This window comes from Mytilus edulis, chromosome 12, assembly GCF_963676685.1.
Source record: "Mytilus edulis chromosome 12, xbMytEdul2.2, whole genome shotgun sequence".
Classification (NCBI taxonomy): Eukaryota; Metazoa; Mollusca; class Bivalvia; order Mytilida; family Mytilidae; genus Mytilus; species Mytilus edulis.
The window spans coordinates 27,933,652-27,958,776 of NC_092355.1; the positions used below are offsets into that span (position 1 = coordinate 27,933,652).

General features: G+C 31.0%; 2 protein-coding genes across 12 annotated transcripts in view; one reads left to right on the forward strand and one right to left on the reverse strand.

Annotated features, from left to right (window-relative positions):
- LOC139498184 (sodium-dependent phosphate transporter 1-A-like) overlaps positions 1-24,485 on the forward strand; it is a 56,343-nt gene extending 31,858 nt beyond the window's left edge. For 6 of the 11 annotated variants that reach the window (XR_011657837.1, XR_011657839.1, XR_011657841.1 and 3 more), the window contains 10 exons: positions 13,403-13,489; positions 14,827-14,885; positions 16,290-16,347; positions 16,525-16,590; positions 17,588-17,661; positions 18,360-18,481; positions 18,908-19,093; positions 20,106-20,624; positions 20,677-21,021; positions 21,240-24,485. Coding sequence is in view for 5 of the 11 variants with exons in the window: in XM_071286529.1 (XP_071142630.1) it covers positions 13,403-13,489; positions 14,827-14,885; positions 16,290-16,347; positions 16,525-16,590; positions 17,588-17,661; positions 18,360-18,481; positions 18,908-19,093; positions 20,106-20,343 (890 nt within the window). In the remaining 6 variants the exon portion in view is untranslated. Of the gene's footprint in view, positions 1-13,402; positions 13,490-14,826; positions 14,886-16,289; positions 16,348-16,524; positions 16,591-17,587; positions 17,662-18,359; positions 18,482-18,907; positions 19,094-20,105 lie in introns of all 11 variants that reach the window. The other 5 variants (XM_071286529.1, XM_071286532.1, XM_071286530.1 and 2 more) reach the window with 1 other exon arrangement.
- On the reverse strand, positions 584-13,211 carry LOC139498183 (uncharacterized). Its single transcript, XM_071286527.1, has 7 exons — positions 11,856-13,211; positions 10,141-10,218; positions 9,471-9,545; positions 8,610-8,678; positions 3,934-5,748; positions 3,258-3,394; positions 584-2,296 (listed from the first exon to the last, which is right to left on the reverse strand). The coding sequence occupies exons 1-7, from the start codon at positions 12,268-12,270 to the stop codon at positions 1,490-1,492; spliced, it is 3,396 nt and encodes a 1,131-aa protein (XP_071142628.1). The 5' UTR covers positions 12,271-13,211; the 3' UTR covers positions 584-1,489.
- Positions 24,486-25,125: the final 640 nt, after the last annotated feature.

A 25,125-nucleotide genomic window follows, 5' to 3' on the forward strand; every position in this document is an offset into this window, starting at 1 on the left:
GGTATGTAGTCCCATTCCTTGAAAATGTGGCAGTCAAGTGATGCATTTAATGAAATGAGTGTAAATGATCGGCATAATAGAACAAAATCGTTAATGAATTAAATATTTAATAACAAACATCATGGATAATCTACAGAATTAAAATTTTCACAAGCAGCAATCATGGAACTAAGGAAAACTTGCGTGAAATTCCCCGGGATAATGGTTAGCAACGTCCGGGGATATGGGTTAGCAACACCCAGGGGCTATGGGTTTTGTAACGACGTGCGTTAACCAATCAAATTCCTAGATATATACTAAGCCGGGGATAATTACTTTTATAACTTTTTTTTTTATTTGGATTGAGAGTTGTCTCATTGGCACTCATACCACATCTTCCTATCCATATATACCTGCCATTTATTTCACAGGCCAAAACCTTTTGTAAAAATTCAAATGTTGAACCTTACAAAATTTCAGTACACACATGCATAAACAAAATGAGAAAAAAAACTTTATTGGGAAACAAGCAGAGAGGTGTCAGCATATACCCACACAGTAGATGTGCAAACTATGTTTCAACAAAATGACAAATGACACAGTATAAAAGAAAACACATTTATTAAAGGCAATAAGGAATATGGAATATGCAATGTTACACAATCTGGATCAGATAAGAAAACATGAACGATACACATTCCATACATTTGTAAAATGGTTTACATTAGCTATTTGGAAACTAAGAGTCTTTCATTGAAGAAATGTGTTGTTTATATTCCTTAGTATTCAGTAGGTACATTTGTTAATCTGAAAAAGCTTGCACACTAAAGCTTGCCTTGCCTCCTAGTTTCTGAGAAAATTTTTACTGATAAATTTGTTCACACCACGATCAAATTATTGATTTGGATCATTATATAGCACTGGCCAAAACAGAAAAATAATGCAAGTCTGGATTCAGCATATGCCACCACCTTCAAGACACATAATTTGGAGAAAAAAACCAAAGGTAACAATAGGGTGGAATTTTTTAGGCTGAAATGCCATTAGATTAACAAGATATCTCAATGAACAATGATGAACATTCTATACATATATTGTTGCATATACACACAAGGATTTGAAATGTTCATCTACAAATCTTAAATAGAATGTTCACAAATGCATTATTTGCTCATCCTCTTTGCTATGAAAATATTTTTAGGACAGCTCATACTGTATATATATATATATTGACTAGCAAATATGAATTTTAAAACCACAAAGTCATAGAACTTAGAAGTGGTAAATTACTTTAACATGTTTAATAGGTAATAAATAATATCAACAAAATGTAGACATTTCTGCAATCTTCTCTATTCATTACTTTTTCTAAATATTAGCAATATTGGTTATGAAACATTCTGTTTTTTATAACCAAGTTGACATCCCTAGTCTTGAACAAAATTTTCAAATTTCAAGAAATAAATCAATACAACTATTACCTAAATAACAGTTTAAAAAATACAAAATCTTATATGCCTACAGAAGAAAAAACGTCAGTGACAATAGACGAAACATCTGAATTTAACTCATTTACATCTAACATGTTAACAATAGCTGAAAGTTTTTCATCCTCATCAACAGAAACCTCACACAGTTCAACTCTTGGGACCTTTGATGCAGTTATGTTTGCTCTTGATTTTGAAATGAATTGAGCAACATATCCCCTTATTTGCGATGGAGTTAACCACTCTTTTTTCACAAACATCTTTTGCCCATTTTCATCAGTTACTTTACGAAGTTCTTCCGATAATTGATAGTAATTTGGTCGAGTACCAGTTTTTTCACACGAAATACAGATATTTTGCAAATATTTTTTAACATTTTCTGAGAATCTTGCTGTTAGCCTTTTTCCTTTTAATGCCCAGCCTCCTTTCTCGTTTATCTCGCCCATATTAATGTTGTGCTGATCTTCACTTGTACAATGGACAAGTGTTTCATTATATGATAAAACTGACTCACACTGACCAGCATATATTTGAACAGCAGTGTCAAGACATGAAACTGGGTTCGTTCTGTAGTTGTGGTTGCCAATAGTTAAATGCATTTCAAGATTGCAGGATTTGGCAAATACTTTGTCACATGAATCATCAGGACAACAAAAATATGGCATGTTATATTCACTCTCATTACTATTTACATCAGCAACTGGTTCTATAGGTCTTTGTTCTTCATTATTACAAGTATTATCAATTCCATCAGTATCATTTCTTGTTATTGGAATCGTTACAGTTCCTTTTGCTGGCTGCTCATTAGGCCCAGGGAATGGCTGAACCACCTGAAAAGAAATAAATAGAATTCTTACTATTTGTATTAAACAAAGACCGACGACGATTATAACACAACATAGATAGAAAACTCCTGCAATGAATTTTGAATATTAAATAAAACTGTTCGACAACAACCAAAAATTTCAGAAATTACCTATTGAGATGAAATACACATTAACCCATGTGAATTCAATTTAATGTAAATTATTTGTCTCAAAACTTCATGGTGAAGTTGTCATTTTTTAATAATCCTAAATGTATTATAGTCAGCTAGAACACATGTATAACTCATTGTTAAATATGTGATTAAATTGTTCATATTTTCAATATACAAATAAATATTTATCATTACTTTTTCTAATGCTATTTTTAAAATTATCATTTTTCAAAACTACAAATATTGCATGCATGAGGCCTAAAAAAAATTAATCTGTGTTTCCAGTAACATCACTTTGAAAAATAGGGTTGGAAGGTAAGATTTTTTTGATTTTTTTTTTACATTGTCAACGAAATTTGGAAAATTGTCATGGTTTTCCCAAGTCTGAATCCGTAATAAGTTTCAATACCGGAAGTCGTCCATTTGCAATGTTTTTGAAGCACCTGCTGTGCAAATTTCGTGGATTTTCACCTATTTGGAATACCTTATGACATTGATAAAATGTTTTACTGGTTTTCTGTGCCAGTGGAAGCAAGTTAGATAAATTATTATGTCGATTAACAGACATGACAGAAGCCTGTGTCAAAAAACAGGGTCGGTTGATATCCATTTTTTTTTTGAAGATCCAATAAAAAAATTATGGTCGGGGCTAGAAAACTGGGTCAGTCGGGTTACCAGAAACTAAAATTTTTTTTCTTGGCCTGAATCTAGACAATTTTGTGAAAATGATTGTTAGTTTATATGATACAAGCCCAGACATTTTTTTTAACTTTTAGATAGCTGTTCACAAGTATGACAAGCGCAAAAGTTACCTTCATTTTGTAAACACATTCCATTGATAGATGTGGATCTGTACTTGTCTTAATCATCAACCCTTCACCAACTTCATATGCTTTTCTTGCTGTGATGGCTTCACCTCCAAATGTAAAGTTATTCAGCATGCTAATACCTATCAAAAATACAGATACATGATCATAAACATCAAATATATTATCCAACATGTCTAAATTAAAAGACATCAGTATCTTTACACAAACACAAGTTTCAATTTTTCTCTTAGTGTTGTATTTTTAAAGAAAATTCTCAAATATCATCATGTCAGGGCCTCTTATCGCCAACCATAAGATATACATTTTTCTCATTGTTGAAGACTGTACAGTTGCCTCGTAACTGCTTACCTTACATTTTCTGCATTTGAACTTTAATGGATAGTTTGTCTCATTGGCAATCATATCACCATGATCATGATGATCACATCTCCTTATTTTCATATATATATATATACATTTTGTATATTAAAAATCATCATTTTCACATAATCATGATAATCATGCAAAATTTATTTACAATGAAGAATATTTTTTTAAAAATTTTGTAGCTAGCTATCTCAGGTATATAGAGAAAAGGGAACAGTTAAAAAATTCTATTTTCATTATACATATATGTGTCAAACTGCAAAAATCCCAAAAATAATACGTAAATATTTACCTGGTAATTTAACTTTTGCATGAGGCTCATCATCTTGGTTCACCGAAATAATGCTGACTTGAGTTCCCCTAATTCCACAATGGCTGTCTAACGCTATCTTCATATCTGCTGAGCTGACAACGTTATGGCCCTCATTTGCATATTTGTAAATGTGAAGACGAGACGTACCAGTTTTGCTATCACATAGATCTTTTCCTGACTGTGCCTCAGAAAAGTTATACTCCTTAATCAGAATAGGAAATATGGCATTGTTTTGTTGAATAAATGAAAGTAAGTTAGTGCAGTGGTAGCACGCTGCATTGTCACTCTTGAGGAATAGCTCATCTATTTCAGGATTGACAGTCTTGAGTTGATCGAGTAAGTTGACAAGAATATTTGCCACTGAAAACCATCCTTGGGTTCCATTCTCCAAAATATGAATGTAGCATTGCAGATCCAACTCATTTTCTTTAGATGTAGTAATAACACATGATATGTGCCAGCTGAACCCCTTCTTCCCAAAGAATTCAGATTGTGTTTCTCTATATTGGAACGGTAAGAATTTCATTGCCCAGTCCATTATAACCAATGCTTGTTTAGTTGTTAAGGATTTAAGTATGTTCCTTCTAGCACTCTCCTGATGTACAGTTCTTAAAAGATGTTTCTTCCATTCCATCAAGTGCTTTTCAGCCATTTCCATCTCGAATTTCATCTCTTCAAGGATGGTTGTTGGGATTTCAATCTGGTTAATTTTTTCATTAATCATATCTAAACAACTTTCAACCATTGCACATTTCTCACATTGCCTTTCATGGTTATGGTTGCAGGATGCTGAGAATTTTGGTTCTGTCGGGTCACTCAATGCCATTGTTGTGCAATGATCTGTACAGCCATCAAGTCTGTTCAAATGACTTTTATACTCATACTTTAGGAACTGGTTAATCAACTGTATAATGTCAGTCAAAGACTTAGATTCTGGTTGGCTCATTCCAAAAGTTTCCAGTTTTTGAACAAGTTTTGATAGCATGTCAATGGAGTTCATACCAGCTGCTGTTATATTGTCCAAACCTTGCAATGCTCTTTGTTTCGAAGCATGACATACTTTAAGAATCCTGTATAAAGATGCTCTGCTAAAGGTTTCAAAATCATATTCTTTGCAGAAACTTTGGTATATTGAAATGATTCTTGCATGTATCAAGTTCCTGATAACTTTCGGAATAGGTATTTTTTCATTTGATGACAACTTCAGAACGGTTTGGCCAAATCCAACAACACTTGAATACAATGGATTCATTATAAATTCAATGAAGTGAGTGAGTTTTGGCTTTGTCAGCTTCATTCTATAAACTTTTGGCTTATTAATAATATGTCCAGGACCCGTAACAAGTGCATGTTTACGTGCACTATCTATCTTAAATAGAGATATACCAGGAATCAGTTTCTGTAGCTCAGCCTTGGTGAAGCTATTGACAATTAAAGACAAGATTTGAGTTTGAGTTCTACTGTCTGTAACATTGTTGTATGCATTGATAATTGTTTTTGTGGTTTGATCAATTTCACACATTTCTTGAGTCTTGGAGAACTTCTTGTACATACTTTCAAGAAGAAAACACTCTTGATTAGGAGCTATGATGCTCAACACAATTTCTACACATTCAAAGGTTTTCTTTGAGTAATAGGACCGCATACTATTACTTATCGAGTTCCAAGGCTTTTGAAGTTGACTTTGTAATGGTTGAAATGTACTGCTTAATATCTCCATTGCCTTATTAAGTTTTTCCCTGGGTGTTCTCTGTGCCTCTAACCAATCCTGGCTGCATGTTTCTTGTGAAGTACCTATAACATAAAATTTCAGTGAAGACCTTATTCATTTCTTACATCAGGTCTTTGACATTTAGGTAAAATTATCATTTAAATTTATTCAAACCTATCTATTTAAAAAAGTTAGTATGTTATCATAAATATTTTAACCATATCACTATATAAAAGAAGATATGGTATGATTGCCAATAAGACAACTATCTACAAAAGACCAAAATGACACAAACATTAACAACTATAGGTCACTGTACGGCCTTCAACATTGAGCAAAGCCCATACCGCATAGTCAGCTATAAAAGGCCCCAATAAGACAATGTAAAACAATTCAAACGAGAAAATCAACGGCTTCATTTATGTAAAAAATGAACGAAAAACAAATATGTAACACATAAACAAACGACAACCACTGAATTACAGGCTCCTGACTTGGGACTAGTTCTTTTTGCTCTGTTCTTTCACATCAATATAATAGTGCGTTTATTTACTGGAACCGCAAATATTTGCCTTCACCTAGGGTTCCGATCCAAAAGAATGGCTGTATAAATTGTCCCATTAAAATGGAAAAACTTCATTGGGCTTTAATTCATACAGTTTTTACGAGTTTGCCCTTAATACCGATATTTTATTCCTCACTGTCATTGAAAGTAAAATACTTATCATAAAGGGAAAACCAGTGGAAAAATCAATGTAAATTTAAGCCCCCAAAAATCATTACTTTACCATCTCATATTAGCAGTATTTTTTCGATTCAGCATATTTAACAAACCAAAGAATTCACTTTTGTTGAATTTTGAACATTTTGAACCTTTATTTGAACCAATATGAAAGTAAGGTTCATAAAAAATACCAGTTAAATTCAGCATATCAACATGATCAAACAACCCCAAATTGTATTTTTTGTTGAATTCAAACAAAAGTTAGATTTTGGACCCTTTAGACCTGAATATGGACAACTTTGGGCTCAGTATTCAAATTCTAAATACCTGGTTGGAATTAGCATATCAAAGAACCTAAAAATTCAACTTCAACAAAGTTTAATTTTAAAAATAATTTTTGCAACTTTTCCACTTGTAAAGGGGCATAACTCATGTAACTCAGAACAGTAAAAGTGACGCCAACAACATTCAAAACTATTCTGTGTTTAGTGGTATTTAGCATTGGACCAACTTCAAAACTGGGCCAATAATAAAAAATCTAAGTACAGTTTTAGATTCAGCATATCAAAGAACCCCAAATTTTTAATTTTTGTCAAAATTAAGCTAAGTTTAATTTTGGACCTTTTGGACCTTAATGTAGACCAATTTGAAAACGGGACCAAAAATTAAGAATCTAAGTACACAGTTAGACTCGGCATATCAAAGAACCCCAATTATACAATTATTTATGAAATCAAACAAAGTTTAATTTTGGACCCTTTGGGCCCCTTATTCCAAAACTGTTGTTGGGACCAAACCTCCCAGAATCAATACCAACCTTTCTTTTGAGGTCATAAACCTTGTGTCTAAATTTCATAAATTTCTATTTACTTTTACTAAAGTTATGGTGCGAAAACCAAGAAAAATGCTTATTTGAACCCCTTTTTGGCCCCTAATTCCTCAACTGTTAGGACCAAAACTCCCAAAATCAATCCCAACCTTCCTTTTGAGGTTAATAACCTTGTGTCAAAATTTCATAGATTTCTATTTACTTAAACTGAAGTTATAGTGCGAAAAACAAGACATGCTTATTTGGGCCCTTTTTGGCCCCTAATTCCTAAAATGTGGGGATCAAAACTCCCAAAATCAATCCCAGCCTTCCTTTTGTGGTCATAAACCTTGTGTTAAAATTTTATATATTTCTATTCAATTTTACTAAAGTTAGAGTGCGAAAACTAAAAGTATTCGGACTACGACGACGACGACGCCAACGTGATAGCAATATACGACGAAATTTTTTTCAAATTTTGCGGTCGTATGAAAAAGCATACTCTACATCGGTATTAAAAGTTCAACCTTGAACTTGATTTTTGTTTTGTGGTAATGAACATTGTGTATAAATTTCATACCATTTGATTGAGTCAAACAAATGATACAGAACAAAAGGCAATTTTGAGACATACAGACAAGGGTTAAATATTATGCCCCCTCTGTTATGGTAAGGGCCTTAAAAGACAAACATACTCTCAGATCTTAGTCATAAGTCTTTTTTTTTATGTGTTATGTATGAAAACTAGTGTTGTCAATCTTGGCATTTGTACTAACTTCAGATTGAAAAATAAAAGGATTTCTTGATCTTGTCGAATAAAAGATGTCTGAAACAGATGATTGTGGCATTTTGTTTTTCAGTATGACAAATTGACTATAAAGGGTAATAACTCCTTAATAAGTCTGAATGACCATTTTGTTCATGGTGACTTATTTTTAGATCTTATTTAGCTGTACATTATTGCTGTTTACAGTTTACCTCTATATATAATTCAAGATAATAACCAAAAGCTGCCAAATTTTCTTACCCAATATACTATTTGCAGCCATGGTAGACATCTTGGTTCAAGGGTAGGGTCATTGGACACAAATGAGTTTCAGGTTATATTTTTTGGTCAAGATAGTTTTTGATAAAGTTGAAGACCAATCAACTTGAAACTTAGTACACATGTGCCCTATGATATGCTCTTTCTAGTTAAATTGAAAAATTAGATTTTTAACCCAATTTTATGATCCATTGAATATAGATAATGATAGTGGGAATCAGGCATCCATGTACTATGGACATATTCTTTTTGATTTACACTAATGAGATGAAATAGTACATTTAGAAATGTCATTGATACTATTTACTGCCTGCATTTATCATGTTTATTTATGGAGGTTATATTACTTATTCTATTTACTTATTACCTCCAGTGTAACATGAAAATGGTTCACTGCTTTCTGTATCCATTACATCATCTGAACAACTGTCTTTCCCTAAAAAAAAGGATAGAGAAATAAAAGATTAACACTTAAATCCCAATTCTTGTGCAAATATATAATAAATATGTATCCAAATTTATTTAATTCCATTATACAAAAGTTTGTATTATATAGTGTTTGTAGTAACTTGATCTCAGCATAGTGTACACATGATACATGTACATACAGGTTGCATGAGCATGACATTTAATAATGCCTCTTATTTACAATGTTTATCATAGTCAAAGCTCTTATTCTTATTCTCTGGCAAGGATAAACAACAGAAATTTGTTTTTATAATTCAGGATATTATACAACATGTGAAATTTGGGACTTAAATCTGACAATGAAAGTCTCATAACTAGAATTGGAATAGATAAATAGAAAATTATAAAAAAAAAATGTCTTCTTTCAAATCCAATTTTATGGTAAAATTACATCATAATTGGTTTTAATCAAGTTTTATTTATCATACAAAGTGTTGAGAGATAGAAAAACAAACATAGTTAACCATAAAATGTCCTGTCTATGACAATCCTAAGAAAACTATAGGTTTTGATTCAGTAATTGCATTGCTGAACCATGAAGAAAGGACAATAAACATATTACAAATGGATAACATAAGGCATCTGTATAACCAATATTTTTAAAACATGTTTAAAAGTGATAAAAACTATACAGTTTGTGTGATGCCTCAAATTTTGCTAATTTTGTATTGACTTAGTGCCATTGTACAATATTGATTCTTTTGGTAAAATAGTAAACAAATTTTTTTTTACCCACAAACATAGGACAGAATGTTTTTACCTAAGTCTTCTCTATTCAACTCATAAAACTGTCCATCATCACCATTCAATATCTGCAGGATCTTCTGCAAATGAACTGAAACAAAGAAAACTAGATTTAATGGAGCAATAGATAAAATAGTCTTCCTACCAGTAATTTTAAAACCTAAATAGAAATCTAACTATTTAGTAAACTCGTAGAATTGTCATTTAAGGGCCTTTTATAGCTCACTAAGCTGTATGGGCTTTGCTCATTGTTGAAGGCCCCACAGTGACCTACAGTTGTTAATTTGTGTCATTTGGTCTCTTGTGAAGAGTTGTTTCATTGGCACTCATACCACATCTTTTTTATATATAAACCTGTATCTAGTAGTTCTGTAATCAGTGTAATGGTCAAATACAGTTCAATAAGTTATTCTTATAAATTGTATATATACAAGTACATCAATCATATTCAACAAAATGTCAAAATTTTCTTAAAAACCAAGGATCAATTTCCCAAATTGATACAAGTAAAAATGGTTCATTGTTTGTAATAGAAATCTAAAAACTGCAGTTCACATGAATCTCCCTTTTTAATGAATTTATAATTTTACAAAATCAATCTTAATTTTTTTGGTGTATTTTTACTGCATTTAAAGCTCTGGTCTTTTGGGTAGATATAACTAATTAACTGACGAAATAAGTTTTACCTAATTCATCCTTGAAATTGACTTCTAAATGGCTAGACACAGTCTTCTTGTGTTTTGTTGAACACTGTTTACAAATTTCTGCAAAGATTAAATGAAACCATAAATGAACAAGAATGATGTACAAAAAATGTCCCCATGATTCAACTGACCTTCTCCCCCACAATTTACACAAAACAGTTTCCTGTAATTTTTTTGGAATACATAAAAGATAGAATAAGCAAGAACAATATATACTTTAAACATACATATACATGCATGAATATCAATATCAATTTTAAAGATATATTTCTATTTCCAAATAGTCTGGGAAAAGTACTAGTCTTTATAGCTGTAGTCGGACGGATATATATGTAAATAAAAACCATTCATTTTTTTTTTTAATATTTTAATAAAAATGTGTCTGTCTGTGACTCTGTGTTACAATGTAAGAGGGGCATTATTATGATTGACTTTTGTGACAGACCTTCCCTTATTCATGTTATTGGGTCTTTAACTTAACATTTTTCTTTTAGTACATGTACATATAATATTGTTTTACATAGATGATACAATGTAGTTTGAAGTTTAGTATGTATATAAATATCATTTGATACATAATTGTTGTACATGTAGGTACAATGTACCTACAAAGAGGTGGGTTTTTGGTATAGTATCTACATTTGCTGACAAGTTAAATTTGGTGATATTCATTCCTAATACTATAGTAAGCCTATAACTATTAAAGAGATGATTATGATTCTTAATTGGCTTTCTCTCTCTTCAAAATGTCAGAATCAGACAGATTTACATGTATGTAGTTTGCTACATGTACCTGATCAACAAAGCATGTGATGAGTTCAAACTTGAATGATAAGAACACATTTATCATGTTAATCTTTTAACTATTTATTTGAGTTTTTTGTAGTTCCAACATAGGGGTATCACATTCAAACTTGAAGAGCATTGAATTTAGAAATAGATATATTTTACACATAGAAATTTATGTAAACTGTACTGCAAATAATAATAGGGACCTAATTATGAAGTTGTTTTATTCTGTACAGTGATTATAATAGGTAGCTTTTGCTTTCAATGTTTCTTTGCTTCTGGGGTACATTTGTACATATACAAAATGCAGGACCATTTAAAGCTATATACACAGTGTTCCACAAATGAAATGTAGTACACAATTTACATTTTTTATTCTGATAAATTTGACCCTACATAAATCGTGTACTTCTGACATGGTTCACAGAACATTAAAATTTAATAGCACATTGGGGTACGTCTTATGGAGTCACTTAGTCAGGACACACATTCTGGTTAACAAATACATGTACAATATTCATGTACATGTATGTTGGTACAATATCAATGTACATTTCTCTAATGTACAAAATGTACATCTGTGGTTGAAATTGCATTTGGTGATTTGACATTGATGGCAAATTCTAAATTAAATAACCAAACAATGTAGCTTTCTATAATCATGTAATCTTTTTACACTCTTTTTGACAAACAGGAAGACTGCAGTGTTTGTTCCATGAATAAAAAAAGGGGGAGGCAGGATTGAAATAGTGTTTTATTCATACATTAATAAAAAAAATGTAGCCTTTTCTATGCTACAAAAATTAAACAGAGATCTTATTGACATATTTGAGGGTAAGGCTACAAAGATTGATTAGAATTCTTCAATTTACATTAACAGTTTATATGGTTGAAATCTAGAGTCATACCTGATCCAATTGGCAATATCTGTCTGGTCTTCAACCACAACTCTTTACAGACAGTTGGGTTGGCACCACGGTCTGCTTTGGCTTTACTACCATCATTGTGATCTGGATATGTACATTGCACTTTTCCTCTTCTCCAGTTTAAACCTAGTTCTGCCCGATGTGATTCACAGATGTTGAGGTTCAAAGATAATTTGTCAAGTGTAAAAATACCACTTCGGAACAAAATCAACAAAGATTCGGGACATTCAAGCTTCTCAAACGGTTTCCCTGGAATTGTTTCAGAGGACTTAAGTCCAATCAAATGTCTTTCTGTACTTCTTTGACACTCAAAAATATGTACATAAGGGTCCAAATTGTTGCATGTTACAGTTGAAAATTTGTGAAAATCACACACTCTTGCTTGGATTGCTGTCATAATTCTTAAAAATCAGTTTTAAATCTTCTTTGCATTGTGACAGTCATGAATAATTTGGCATTAAACAGTGATTTACCAGGTTAAATTTGAAAAAATGAGATGTTTACCATGTAACCATAGATGTCTTCTGGCAGACTGTAATTCCCTCCTAAATTTATGGACCTCCACACAGGAGATTTAAAGGAAAAGGGCAGATAACTCCATCCAAAAAACGGTAAAAATGCTTAACAAATAGCAAATTAAGGTTTCCTACTATAAAATAATTTTGTTTCTTGAGTAAATGATATTCAAAAATAACAACTAAAGCAAAAGAAAGTAAAAAATAAAACTAACAAGAGTAATTATGAAAAATTTTGATATCCATGAAAATTTGAATTTTTGAAAAATCACACTTTTTTAAATGAATCATTTGATATGAAAAAAGTATTTGCCAACGGTAATTTTTTTATATTATATTTCAGTGGGCGAACTGTCAAAGATGTGATAAAATTTCAACCAAAAAAATATCCTCGCTTCACAGTACTCTTTATTGAAAAATGGCAAATTTTGTCTTTTCAATAACACTGGATTTTCACGGGAATTATATATATAGTGTGGAAAAAATACTTTTCATGAGGGGACTTCTGTTGCATCAATAACATTCATTATAAACCCCTTTATAATGATATATTTCGTTATTTAAGTTTAAACACTGTATTCAGTGTAAAAAGATTATCATACAGAGGCATGTATTTATGGTGAATTGATATCTTTTATTGACTCGAGGTGCATTTTATGCAAATTAGTTGTTTCTAAAAATAGAACGAACACAAATGAAAAAAAAATTGTTTTTTTATATCCTCTTGATGTGTAGATTATTGGAACATATCAAACATGAAATTTCTCTGATACTGCTTCTGGACCATATTTCATATTTTGCATGGTTTAGACTGAGACAAACACTTAAACGTTTGAGAAAAAAATAGCAACTTGATAAATCTACATCATTTGGTTTATTTTAAAAGGCAGTTAAACACCAACCATCAATAAATCATCGCATACTCTTGAATAAAAAAATGGTAAAAGCGAACACCATTAACTTCAATTGTCAAATCTGACTACAAATTTTACAGAAATGACTTTTTTTCTTCAGTTCATATGGCACATAGTAGTGTTAAAGAATATGATGTGGATCAAAGTGGAACCAAATATCCACTGAAAGATGATAAAGAAACTGATGGTAGGTAAAATTAAAAAGATAAAATCATCAAGTCTTCATTTTATGTTAAATTTATTTTAATTTGTTAAAGGCAGCCCTGATGAGAATGTTAAAAGGCACTTTTTCAATATCAAACATTTACTTAATGTTAAAGGTTTTTTTCATTACAGCTTTTACATTAATGCTAGCAAGACAAATCTTTGTTTGTTTGGCTTACTTGCTTTGTTTGTATCAATGTTTGCTCGAGCATGGTAATTAAGATAGGCGGGGCTTCAGCTTGTATACATCATACTTAAATTTTATTGGACGTTAGTTGGAGGTTAAGGACACTAAATTTTAAAACATCACATGACACATATTCTCACATGTTTCCTTACCTGTAAATATACAATACAGACAGGATTCTACTTCATCGAAATTATCTTCCTGTTTTAAAATTAAGTATCCTTAACCTCAGACATAACGTCCAATAAAATCTAAGTATGATGTATACAAGCTGAAGCCCCGCCTATCATAATTACCATGCTTGAGCAAACACTGATACAAACAAAGCAAGCAAGCCAAACAAAGATTTGTCTTGCTAGCATTCATGTAAAAGCTGTAAGTAAGAAATTGTTTGTTTCTTAGATTAGATGATGAAATAAAAAAAAAAATCATAAATAAAAAAAAAACAACATATAATGGAAATAATTTGAATTTAACATTAATGAATTTCTTCAATTTTAAAAATTCCAAGTTCAAATTATTACTTGATTTTACTAAATGATTAATTTCAGATATTTGTATGACAAGTAAAAAGGGCTACAATACTTGTGAGGACTTGGATATATTTTCTGCAGCTATGCAAATCAAAATTTAAATAAAGCTTTTCTTTAAGTTCCAACTGCAAATAATTGCATTTTCTAAAACCCTGTACATGGTATAGTAAAGTTACTACCTAAATGCACCATATCACAAATAAAAAAAACAAGCATAAACCTCTAAAACCTCACATTCACGTACCCCACTTATTTATTTCCCATTATATGTATATATTTGTCATTTCGCTTTCTGTTTCAACAAAATTATTTGGCTTACTTTGATAATTTCTTATGTTATATGAAAAAAATGTTTTAGACAACCAATAACCTACCTCAAGATAAACATAAAGGACTTCATTAAGGTCATTGTAACACTTTGACAAAAAAGCTTGTTTTTTCCCCCGTTATTTCCATTGTGTTTTCACCAACTTAATATTTAAACAAACTTTGAAGTTGAAGTCCAATTTAAAATATTTAAAAACATATTCATATACTTATTCATCATTTAGTAATCGGCTTTTAAAAAGAGATTAAAACATAAAACTTGTTTATTTTCAGTTTTATATACTGAAGTTGAGGAGACGGGTACTCCATTTAATGCAAGCACACCATTGAAGGTAAGGCCACACTTCAAAATATTTTGGTTTGCCCAAAGCCTACCCAAAGGCAGAGACGGAGGGTAGGGTTCTTTTCCTTTTTTCGACAAAGAGAAATTGAAGTATCAGATGCTTTTTAGTCTTAATACCTAATTGAGGAAAAAAAATCACATCAGGACATTAAAAGATTTTGAGTAGGCACATATATTTTGGGTAGGTCAAATTAGGGCAAACAAATATTCTTTTTTTTATGGTCTAAATTGAAAATATTCATTAAGTTTATGGTTAATATTCATTTTGGTTTGAACAGATATTATTTTTATGCCCCACCTACGATAGTAGAGGGGCATTATGTTTTCTGGTCTGTGCGTCCGTTTGTTCGTTCGTCCGTCCGTCTGTTCGTTCGTCCGTTCGTTCGTCCGTCTGTCCCGCTTCAGGTTTAAGTTTTTGGTCGAGGTAGTTTTTGATGAAGTTGAAGTCCAATCGACTTCAAACTTGGTACACATGTTCCCTATGATATGATCTTTCTAATTTTAATGCCAAATTAGAGATTTTACCCCAATTTCACGGTCCACTGAACATAGAAAATGATAGTGCGAGTGGGGCATTCGTGTACTGAGGACACATTCTTGTTTATATATGCTTTTTAACTTTTATGTTAAACAAAAAAAATATTCCAGGCTTTCAATTGTAAATTAAGCAATTTTTGTTACTTCATTGCTTCAAAGTGAAATGAGGGTATGATTTGTGGAAACTATATAAAAAAGTGGTATGATTGTCAATGAGAAAGCTATCAACCAAAGTCCAAATGAAGTGGATGCAAGTAAGTATAGACAACCATACAGCCAGCCTTCAACAATGAGAAAAACACATATTATATATATGGCTATAAAAGGCCCTGACATAAAAAATATGAAATGATTGAATTGACAAAACTAAAAGACTTATTTATAAAAAAGCAATAAATGAAGCACACAGGACATACATGAACCAACAACCGCCACTGAACCCTCAAGCTCCTGGCTTGTCACAGGCATATTTAGAATCCCTAACAACAAAAAAGACACTATGTACAGATCTGAGAATACTATCAGTTACTGACAGCTAGTTCAAAGCCAATAACAACTGTACAAAAATATCATGAGTAAGGTTTAAGATAGCAATCAGTAAACATCCAACTTCCAATGGATTTAGTGTAAAAGATGTCATAAAAGTCAAGAGAAAAAACGTCACAGTTTGCCACAACACAATATCATGAATATATATATCAACAGATAGTGTAGTACCATGAAAGTGCATGTTATATAACAATAATATTTGTTTTCTTAATATTAAAAGATTTGATCTAGATTCAACATTTAATCGGTAATTTTTTAAAGCCTCTTTTTTTCAATCATTTCTTAATTGAGAATATATTTTTTACAGAGTTCTGCAAATGGTATTGAAGACAAAACTCCAGAAAAAGACACATTAACTACCTCATGTAAGTAAAATGCATAAAAATGCTTCTACTAGTATTATCTATTTAATTTTTCCATAGTTTTCTGATTTAAATGTGATAGACTATATTTTTTTGTAATTGTTGGCTGTTTATATTTACATGTAGTCTAGATCTGCATTTATAGTCCGCAGAATTAAATATTCGTCTTTTTGTTTTCAGTTTCAACTCCCTTATCCAATGATAATTCAGATTTACCTCTATTGGAAAAATATGACGAAAGCAAAGGTAGGTGTCAAACAATGCTTACATGTGTAACAGAAGATCTAGATTAGGGGGGGTGAGGGGGGGGGGGAGTATATCCACTCTAGGTCTGGCTATAAAACAAGTACTCTGTCATCTGTATGCTGATACTTTTCTATTTTTAAAATGTACAAAAAAATAATTTCATCACACATTAACCTATTACTACTGAACATATTTCTTCTTTCACGGTTACTTTGCATGTACAGCTTGACTGTAGTTAAATAACAAAATACCGAACTCCAATGAAAATTTAAGATGGAAAGTCACGTGTCTAATGGCAAAATCAACACCAAGGAAAATTTAAGATGGAAAGTCACGTGTCTAATGGCAAAATCAACACCAAGGAAAATTTAAGATGGAAAGTCACGTGTCTAATGGCAAAATCAACACCAAGAAAAATTTAAGATGGAAAGTCACATGTCTAATGGCAAAATCAACACCAAGGAAAATTTAAGATGGAAAGTCACGTGTCTAATGGCAAAATCAACACCAAGGAAAATTTAAGATGGAAAGTCACGTGTCTAATGGCAAAATCAACACCAAGGAAAATTTAAGATGGAAAGTCACGTGTCTAATGGCAAAATCAACACCAAGGAAAATTGAAGATGGAAAGTCACGTGTCTAATGGGAAAATCAAAGGCTTGACGCATTTAACAAATGAAAATAACTGTCATATTCCTGACTTAGTACAGACATTACCTGACGAGATAACAATGTGTGAACAAAACAAACCAGAAACGACTTGTTTATATGCAAGCACTATCTCTTTTCACATCTGTCATACATCTATATTCTTCTACATATAATTTTGAGTTGTGAGCTGGGATATGCTACGCGAGCCCTCAACTGCAATCTCTTCATTTCTTACTGTCCCTTTTAATATATACCCAAATCTATTAAAATTAATCAGTAAAACATGTATCTATAATTTATATGTATTTATTTTGATATTGGATTTAACTGTAAACTTTTTTTACAGTTTTTACCAAAAATAATGACGACAGTAAAAACAGTTCATCATCGTCAGCATCCTCATCAACAGAAGATGAAGAGGTATATTATTTAATGTATCTGAACCATTTTTTTCTCTGAGGAATTATACCTCCACTCTATAAGCGGGATTTTGGGGTATATAGCATTCACCTTTGCCATCAATCAGTATGTCTGAATATTTGTCCAACTAAAATTCTTTTGTTCCTCCTTTCCCCAAAGCTTCTAAGGGATGTCTCGCCACGATACAGCCTTTTTGTGCTAATGCGGCGTAAAGCATTCAACAATCAAATCAATCTAAACGGATGAAGTCATATTTTGGTTAACAGCTTGACAGTGATAAGTTGTAAAGTATGTGCTTTAAGGATCTTTCAGACACCTAATTCCTGTTCGAAACCTTTTTTAATTGAAAAGGAGGTATGGTTAGTCTCGTAATGCATTCATTCTTGATTTTCATACATTAAATGACTCAAAAACAATGTCCAATGATTAATGTCAAACTTTCAGAATATAGGTCAAAATATTTAATTTATTTTGTACTTGCTTTCAACTTTTGACCTCCATATCTTTAATTTAGCTGCAACACATCAATTTAAATTACACAGCTATATTTATAAGTATTTTCGAAATACATTTTATTTTATAGTTTAACGAAATGTCAAACTTTTTCCATTGAAAAAAATTCTTGTACGTTCCCTACTTAATGTCATCCAAGATAGATATTTTATATTGATAACAAACAAAATATTCATAATTTCCAGACAAAACGTATGATTGCAAGAGAGAATGTAAAAGATAAGCCAGAATGTGTTGCCCTGTTCAGTTTTCTACAGATTCTCACTGCCACGTTTGGATCATTTGCTCATGGTGGAAATGATGTCAGGTAAGTCTTCATGATTTAGCAGTGTCAATTAAATATTCATTGAACCTCCAGAATAGAAACTTGAAAGTCGCAATTGTTTAATTTGAAACATGTTATAAAGAGTAAATGAAATGGTTTGGATATCAGGCTAAATATATAAAAATAATTTGAAGTATATGTGGTATGATAGCCAATGAGATACCCAATGACATAGAATGTTAGCGACTAAAGGCCAATAAAGTGCCTTCAACAATGAGCAAAACCCATACCATATAACATGCTTTAAAAGAACCCGCAATGACAAATGTAGAACAGTCCAAACAAGAAAACAATAATCAAAAAAACTATGATATACAGTAACAAACGACAACCACTGAAATACAGGCATCTATATACATCATCAACTATAATTTTTAAAATTTCATTGACCTTGTATACCTTTTTCAGTAACTCCATTGGTCCTTTGGTTGCTGTGTGGCTGATTGGAACAGAAGGAAGTGCACTACAGAAGGCGCAAACTCCAATCTGGATCCTATTTTATGGAGGATTTGGTATAGCCATTGGTTTGTGGATATATGGCAGAAGAGTAATCAAGACAATGGGAACTGATCTTGCCAAAATTACACCATCATCGTGAGTTTCTTCTTAACTGCTATTTTTTGTTTTTCCATACTTTTAATAACACTTAGCGCAACACCCTGCCCTCTTTATGACCAAAGTCTTGTGTTAGATGTAAAGATATATAACCTTATAATCAATATGAACCTGTGAGGGCTTGAGAAAAAATTCATAGATGATTTTCGCAGGAACTACATTACAAGGATTTCTGAAATTTGGTTACAGGGTTTATAGAAGTCTGCTATATTGTGTGATGCAAGTGCAGATTCATCATTCAGCAACTTCCTGTTTAAAAAACAAGTTACACCATATTACACATGACATCCAAGTTGAACATTTTTGTCACCTTTTTCTCAGGAACTTTTTAGAAGGATTTCTGAAATTTGGTTTCATGCTTCATATCAGTTAGCTATACCATGTGATGCATTTTCAGATTCATCACTCAACAACTTCCTGTTTACCGTCCAATGTTTGGGCAGGGATATCATCAGTGAGCATGTTTTGTATGCCAGACAAATGATTTGTCTTCAAAAGACTCACTAGTTACATTTGAAATAAAAAAGATAATGAAAAGATACCATAAAGTATACAGTGTTTATAACAAGTTTTATTGTAAGAGCCCCACAATCAACTAGAACATGAAACATATTATATATATTTAGATAGCAAATTTGAATTAAAAATAAAATTTTACCACTTTATAATAATTACTGTAAATTCAGAAACTATTGCCATGTTTTTATTATTGTGAACAATGCAATAGGATTGCAATCCAAAAATTTTAACCTGCATTTTGAAACTTTTTATATGAATTAAACAGAATTTTTCTCAATGACACCAAAATTAAAATCGCATTTTAGTCTAAAATAACAAAATCACAATTAAAAAATCACGCAATAATTTCTGAATTTACAGTACAACAGTTCAGCATGTTCAGGTTCTTTGCATTGGTGCACAGGGGAGGTAACTATTGACAAAATTGAAGATTTTATACTTGTATTTTATATATTCATTTCTTCCATTTCAGTGGATTCTGTATTGAAATTGGTTCAGCCCTAACAGTACTTATTGCTTCTAACATTGGCATTCCTATCAGTTCAACTCATTGTAAAGTTGGATCTGTGGTAGCCGTTGGCAGGGTTCGGTCCAGAGAAAATGTGGACTGGAAATTATTCCGAAACATAGCATTGGCATGGATTGTGACTGTTCCTGTATCTGGCGGTATAAGTGCATTGACAATGTTTATTTTCTCTTTAGTCATGTAAGATCTGTGATGACTGAATGATGGAGAAGCAAAAATGTTGATAAAGTGTGCATCAAAAACCACATTTCTTGATATCATTGATAGAAAACTTGATTTAATATTTTCTAATCATTTTCCGTCAAAGATGTAGGAATTTTTGTGGGAATTCTTTCATCTTAAATTCTGTTAGCATAATATTTGCTGTGAGTGCATGGAGTAAATGTAAAATTGTAGTGTGTTGTGAAGAATGGAAGCAAAACTTATGTCCATGGGTGAAAATTAAGGTGCATGAATGTTTAGATAGTGCTGCTTACCTTATTTTAATGGATGAAAATTAAGGTGCATGAATGTTTAGATAGTGCTGCTTACCTTATTTTGATGGATGAAATATTAGTGCATACAAGTGAAGATAGTGCTGCTAACTTGTTTTTGATGGTTGAAAATTTCATTGCGTGCATATTAAAATAGTGCTTTTAAGTTGAACTTTAAAAGTTTTATGAATAAGAAGGCTTATACAGTTGTTATTCTGTAACTCTCTTGAATAATTTCACATTAAGAACCAAATTATGCATCAAAATGAATACACATCTATTTTTCTATTGGGCCTTATGCATTGTCCTTGCAATAATAATGATATGGACAATTTTCATTTATAATTTGTTTTATAAAATTTATGAAATTTAATTTTCATTTATTTTTTGTTTTAGAAAATTTCATTGAGATTATTTGAATCCAGGTCTTCCTGGATAGTACATATATAATTTGAACAGTTAAGGATTTTTAAGAATTTGATTTTAGTGTGTGGGGGTTGGGTTGGATTCAATATTTCTAAATGAAATTTTGAAGATCTCTAAAATAAAGTATATTGTTGGGTAAACTGAACATAATATGTTGAAATAAAATAACTTGACAAAGGAGACGTCAGTGAAATATTCAGGCTAATCATGCAATTTGATAGTCGATTAAAACAGGGAATATGAAATTATATACCTTGTTGGCCAAAACAAAAAATAAGAAAGATTATTAACTGATTAACTGTAATAGTAGAATTGTTATTCTAGCTTCACTGGATATAGGCTCATTGCCACTATAAAAGAAACCAAAAACATAGACTTTTCATTTAAAGTAAAATGTATATTTTATTTTTGTATGTATTAATATATCATTTATTAACAATTCTAATATATGTAAAGTTATATTTTTTATTAACTACATGTAACTTATATTAATGATCTGTAATTTTGAACTGTGATTTCTATATAAATCCAACTCATCTTATGTAAGTCAGCACTGCAGTTACTTCCCTTAGGACAATCCTAGAAACATGTATTTGAGGTTTGGACATCACATCATATTTTTCTGTGGGTTATAGGGATGTGAGCATTATGCATATATAGTTTTGTTACAAATAAAAATAATAAAAAAATGTGGTGGGTTTTAAATAAAAGTGTTGTCGTCCAACCCCCTACATTTTTCCTGGATTAATCCTTAGTAGTAAGAAAGCAAAAAAGTTATGCTGTACCCATTGTTGAAAGTATGGTAGAGGTTCCAGTAAATATGAATGAAAAGGAAATATTCTCCCTTTTGAATAAAGATTTATGATTCTGGTCATAGAAAAAAGTTTTTACTTTGTTGAGATACTTTTTCAAAATTTAATTAACTAAATGTCAAATGAAATCAAGGAGTACCAACTCTCAATAGTTCCAGTATGAAAGTAGTGCTGATTAATGCAAGGAATGAGTGCTGTTCTTAATTTAATAAAATATTTTTGTATTTTAAGCTTTGTTTTTCGGGTAATTGTTTTAAAAGTGCTCTTTTACAGCATTTTAGTTGTTGACGGTATCTATTGTTCATGATGTAAACTGTTAGATTGATAAGTAAGCATTATAATACTATTTACAGGATACGTACAAACTTGTGAGTGTTGAACTAGTTGACAACATCTTTGTGAATCACAATATTTCAAAATTATCGAGATGTATAAAAAAAAAATCACTGAATTCATTTTTCGTGTTCACAATGAGAAATTTTAAACTTGTATCATAAAAGGATAATATTCAAATGTTTTATCGAGCAGATTTATTTTTATAATCAGTTCCAAAAATCAGGCAATGAATATGAAAAAGCTAACATTTTTTTTCAAGTAAAACCATTAAAATAATGGGACTTGGGGAAAAAATAAAAAAAATAAAATAAAAAAAGACCAAAAAAAAAACCAATAAAAAAACATTAAAAAGAAAATTTAAAAATTAAAATAAAAGAAAGAAATACAAAATGAATGAAATAAATGTTCTTTTTCATATAAATTACATATTTTATTGCTGCACTGATATCCATTGTAAAATCTTAGATTATTCGGTGTTATAGAAAAGGGTTAAAAAGAGTAGATAAAGACCTACTGACAATAACATTTTTTTTATTGATCAAAAATAGATTTTCAATAATCATAATTGTATTATCAGTACAATATTTGGCCATTATTTATTTTCCATGAAGACCCCAAAAAATATATGTGTTGAGTTTTCTTGGCCAAAGAGGTGTATTCTTGGAGGGTTTTTTGTAGTTTATCTTGTATGAAATAAATAAATAAGCCAGTTAGTTGGCTGCAATTGTAACTTAAAATGCAATAATTTCAAGTGTAAATGTATAGATTGATTTGATAATATTCAGTTTATCAGATTTGGCAGGTTTCATTGCAAACATTACAAGCCAACAACTGTACATAGTACATAAATGGCTTTGTAAGGTTTAATTTTGAAAGAAAACATCACATTTAATACTATATACAGAGAAAAGCTTTGAATATAAATGAAATGCAGTTGACTTGTGATATTATCCAGGAGTTGTAGTTTTCTTTGTAGGAAATGATGACCAATTTTTTCTTATAAAAGCTATCTGTACTTTATTCCTGATAATGACAATTTTATCATTTCTGTAAGATAGGAGCAACAATCTTCACCTAAAATTGCTATAAAATGTCTTTTGCAAAGATTTTGATGTAAGTAAAAATTCTGCTATATCTTTCTTTTCATTTAGTGTTGCTTTTTTTTTCGAGGAGTGGGGGGGGGGGGGGGGTAATTTCATGGGTCAAATATTGTTTTTTATCATACTTTCTCTATTGATGAAAAGAAAAAATCATGAAAAAATATCCCCTATGAAAATTATTCAAATGAATAAAACCAGAGGATTATGAAAAATCTGACAATAATCCCAAACATGACAAGGGAACATCCTTGACCATCAGGAAGTATAAAAGACCTGGACCACTCCTAGGTAATATTCCTATCATTACTTTACTTGGACATGGCTTGTTGGAGAGATGAAAACTTGCAGATCTGTCAGAGATTTCTATGTCTTGTACTTTTTTGTGCTATATTCTTCATTTTCTGCCAACCACAGTACATAATAATTCAAGAATCTCAAATAATTTCTCATTTCCATTGTATATATTACATGTTAAATTATCACCTCATAACTTCTCATCTCAGGTCCACTTCATTTGCCTTTTCAGAATTTTTTGCATTCTGGGGAATATTTTCTAAAATGTACCCCAAAACGTTGTGATTGGTTCAAAATGTTCTAAACAATGGACATAACCTTTTTTTATTTTGGTGTACAAACAATGAAATTACCCATAGTCCTTTAGATTCTGAAAAGGCGAATATCCAGCCATTGTCAATTTGAATATATTGCTGGGCAACTTTTTTCTTTCTTTTTACTAAATAATCACCAAAGATAGTAAAAAGAATAAACAAAAGAAAATTGTGCTTTGAAAAAAAATATTGAACATATAATGTTATATTTTGTACAGGGGAAAATTTACAATAATATCAAACATGCAGTCACTTTTAAGTTAAAAGCTGAATGTATTGAAATAAAATGTTTTAAAAACACAATGAAACCGTATTGAGATTCTGGCGTCATTGTCATTAGTGCTTTTCTATCCTTTCATGTAAATGTGGATTTGAAGTTTATTTAGTTTGTGAAGCTAGTCAGTTGCTTGAACAAAGAATATTGAGATAGTGACACCATTTCAGTTGATGGTAATTTTTTTCACATTGAAATGACTTTCTTAGTGTACATTACATGCAGCTTTGTCTAATCCAGAAAAATCTTGGCTGTTGCATCTTGATTTATGCGAGTAAAACATGAAAGTCGACGGTAACATTATGAAAAAAAGAAAGGTTTTTGAATATTCATTATTTACAGCAAAAGGCATTAAGTGTGTAGGTCAAGTTAATATCAAACTGGCCTTTGGAGTAGTCCAGTCCTACAGACAGATATATCAGTTATCTGCCAGACTAGTCTACGCTTCAAGGAGGGAAGTATACCTATGCTAATAATAACTTCATTGTTCAGCTAGAAAGCAAGCTTGTCAAAGATATTTACTCTAACCACACACTGAATGAATTTTGCTTTAAAGATAATTCTTTCATAAGAATTTTTTAATTACAACCTAATATTCATTATTTAAAAATAATTCTTTAATGAATATTCATTATCTAAAGATAATTCTTTCATTAGAATTGTTTTATTACAACCTTATACCAGATGGCTTTCAAAAAGTATTTGTATATATTTGTTATATATTGATTTTTGTATGATTGAATGAATGAATGCCATGTAAATATGTATTTTAACATATACTTGTGTGTAGTGATTTTAAATATATATGTCAAAACTGATCAACGAAAACTGCCAATAATTTTTAAGTCGATTTTTTATTACTTAAACAGGAACTTCCTTCTATACAAAGTAATAAGTGACTTTTTTATTTTCTAACAGCAGTATTGAATATTCGCAG

Coding starts and splice junctions, on each gene's coding strand:
- LOC139498183 (XM_071286527.1), bottom strand. CDS start 12,270: ATGACAGCAATCCAAGCAAGAGTGTGTGATTTTCACAAATTTTCAACT. Junction 10,219..11,855: donor GATATTGCCAATTGGATCAG/GTATGACTCTAG, acceptor TAATCTTTGCAG/AAATTTGTAAACAGTGTTCA. Junction 9,546..10,140: donor CAATTTCAAGGATGAATTAG/GTAAAACTTATT, acceptor TCTTTGTTTCAG/TTCATTTGCAGAAGATCCTG.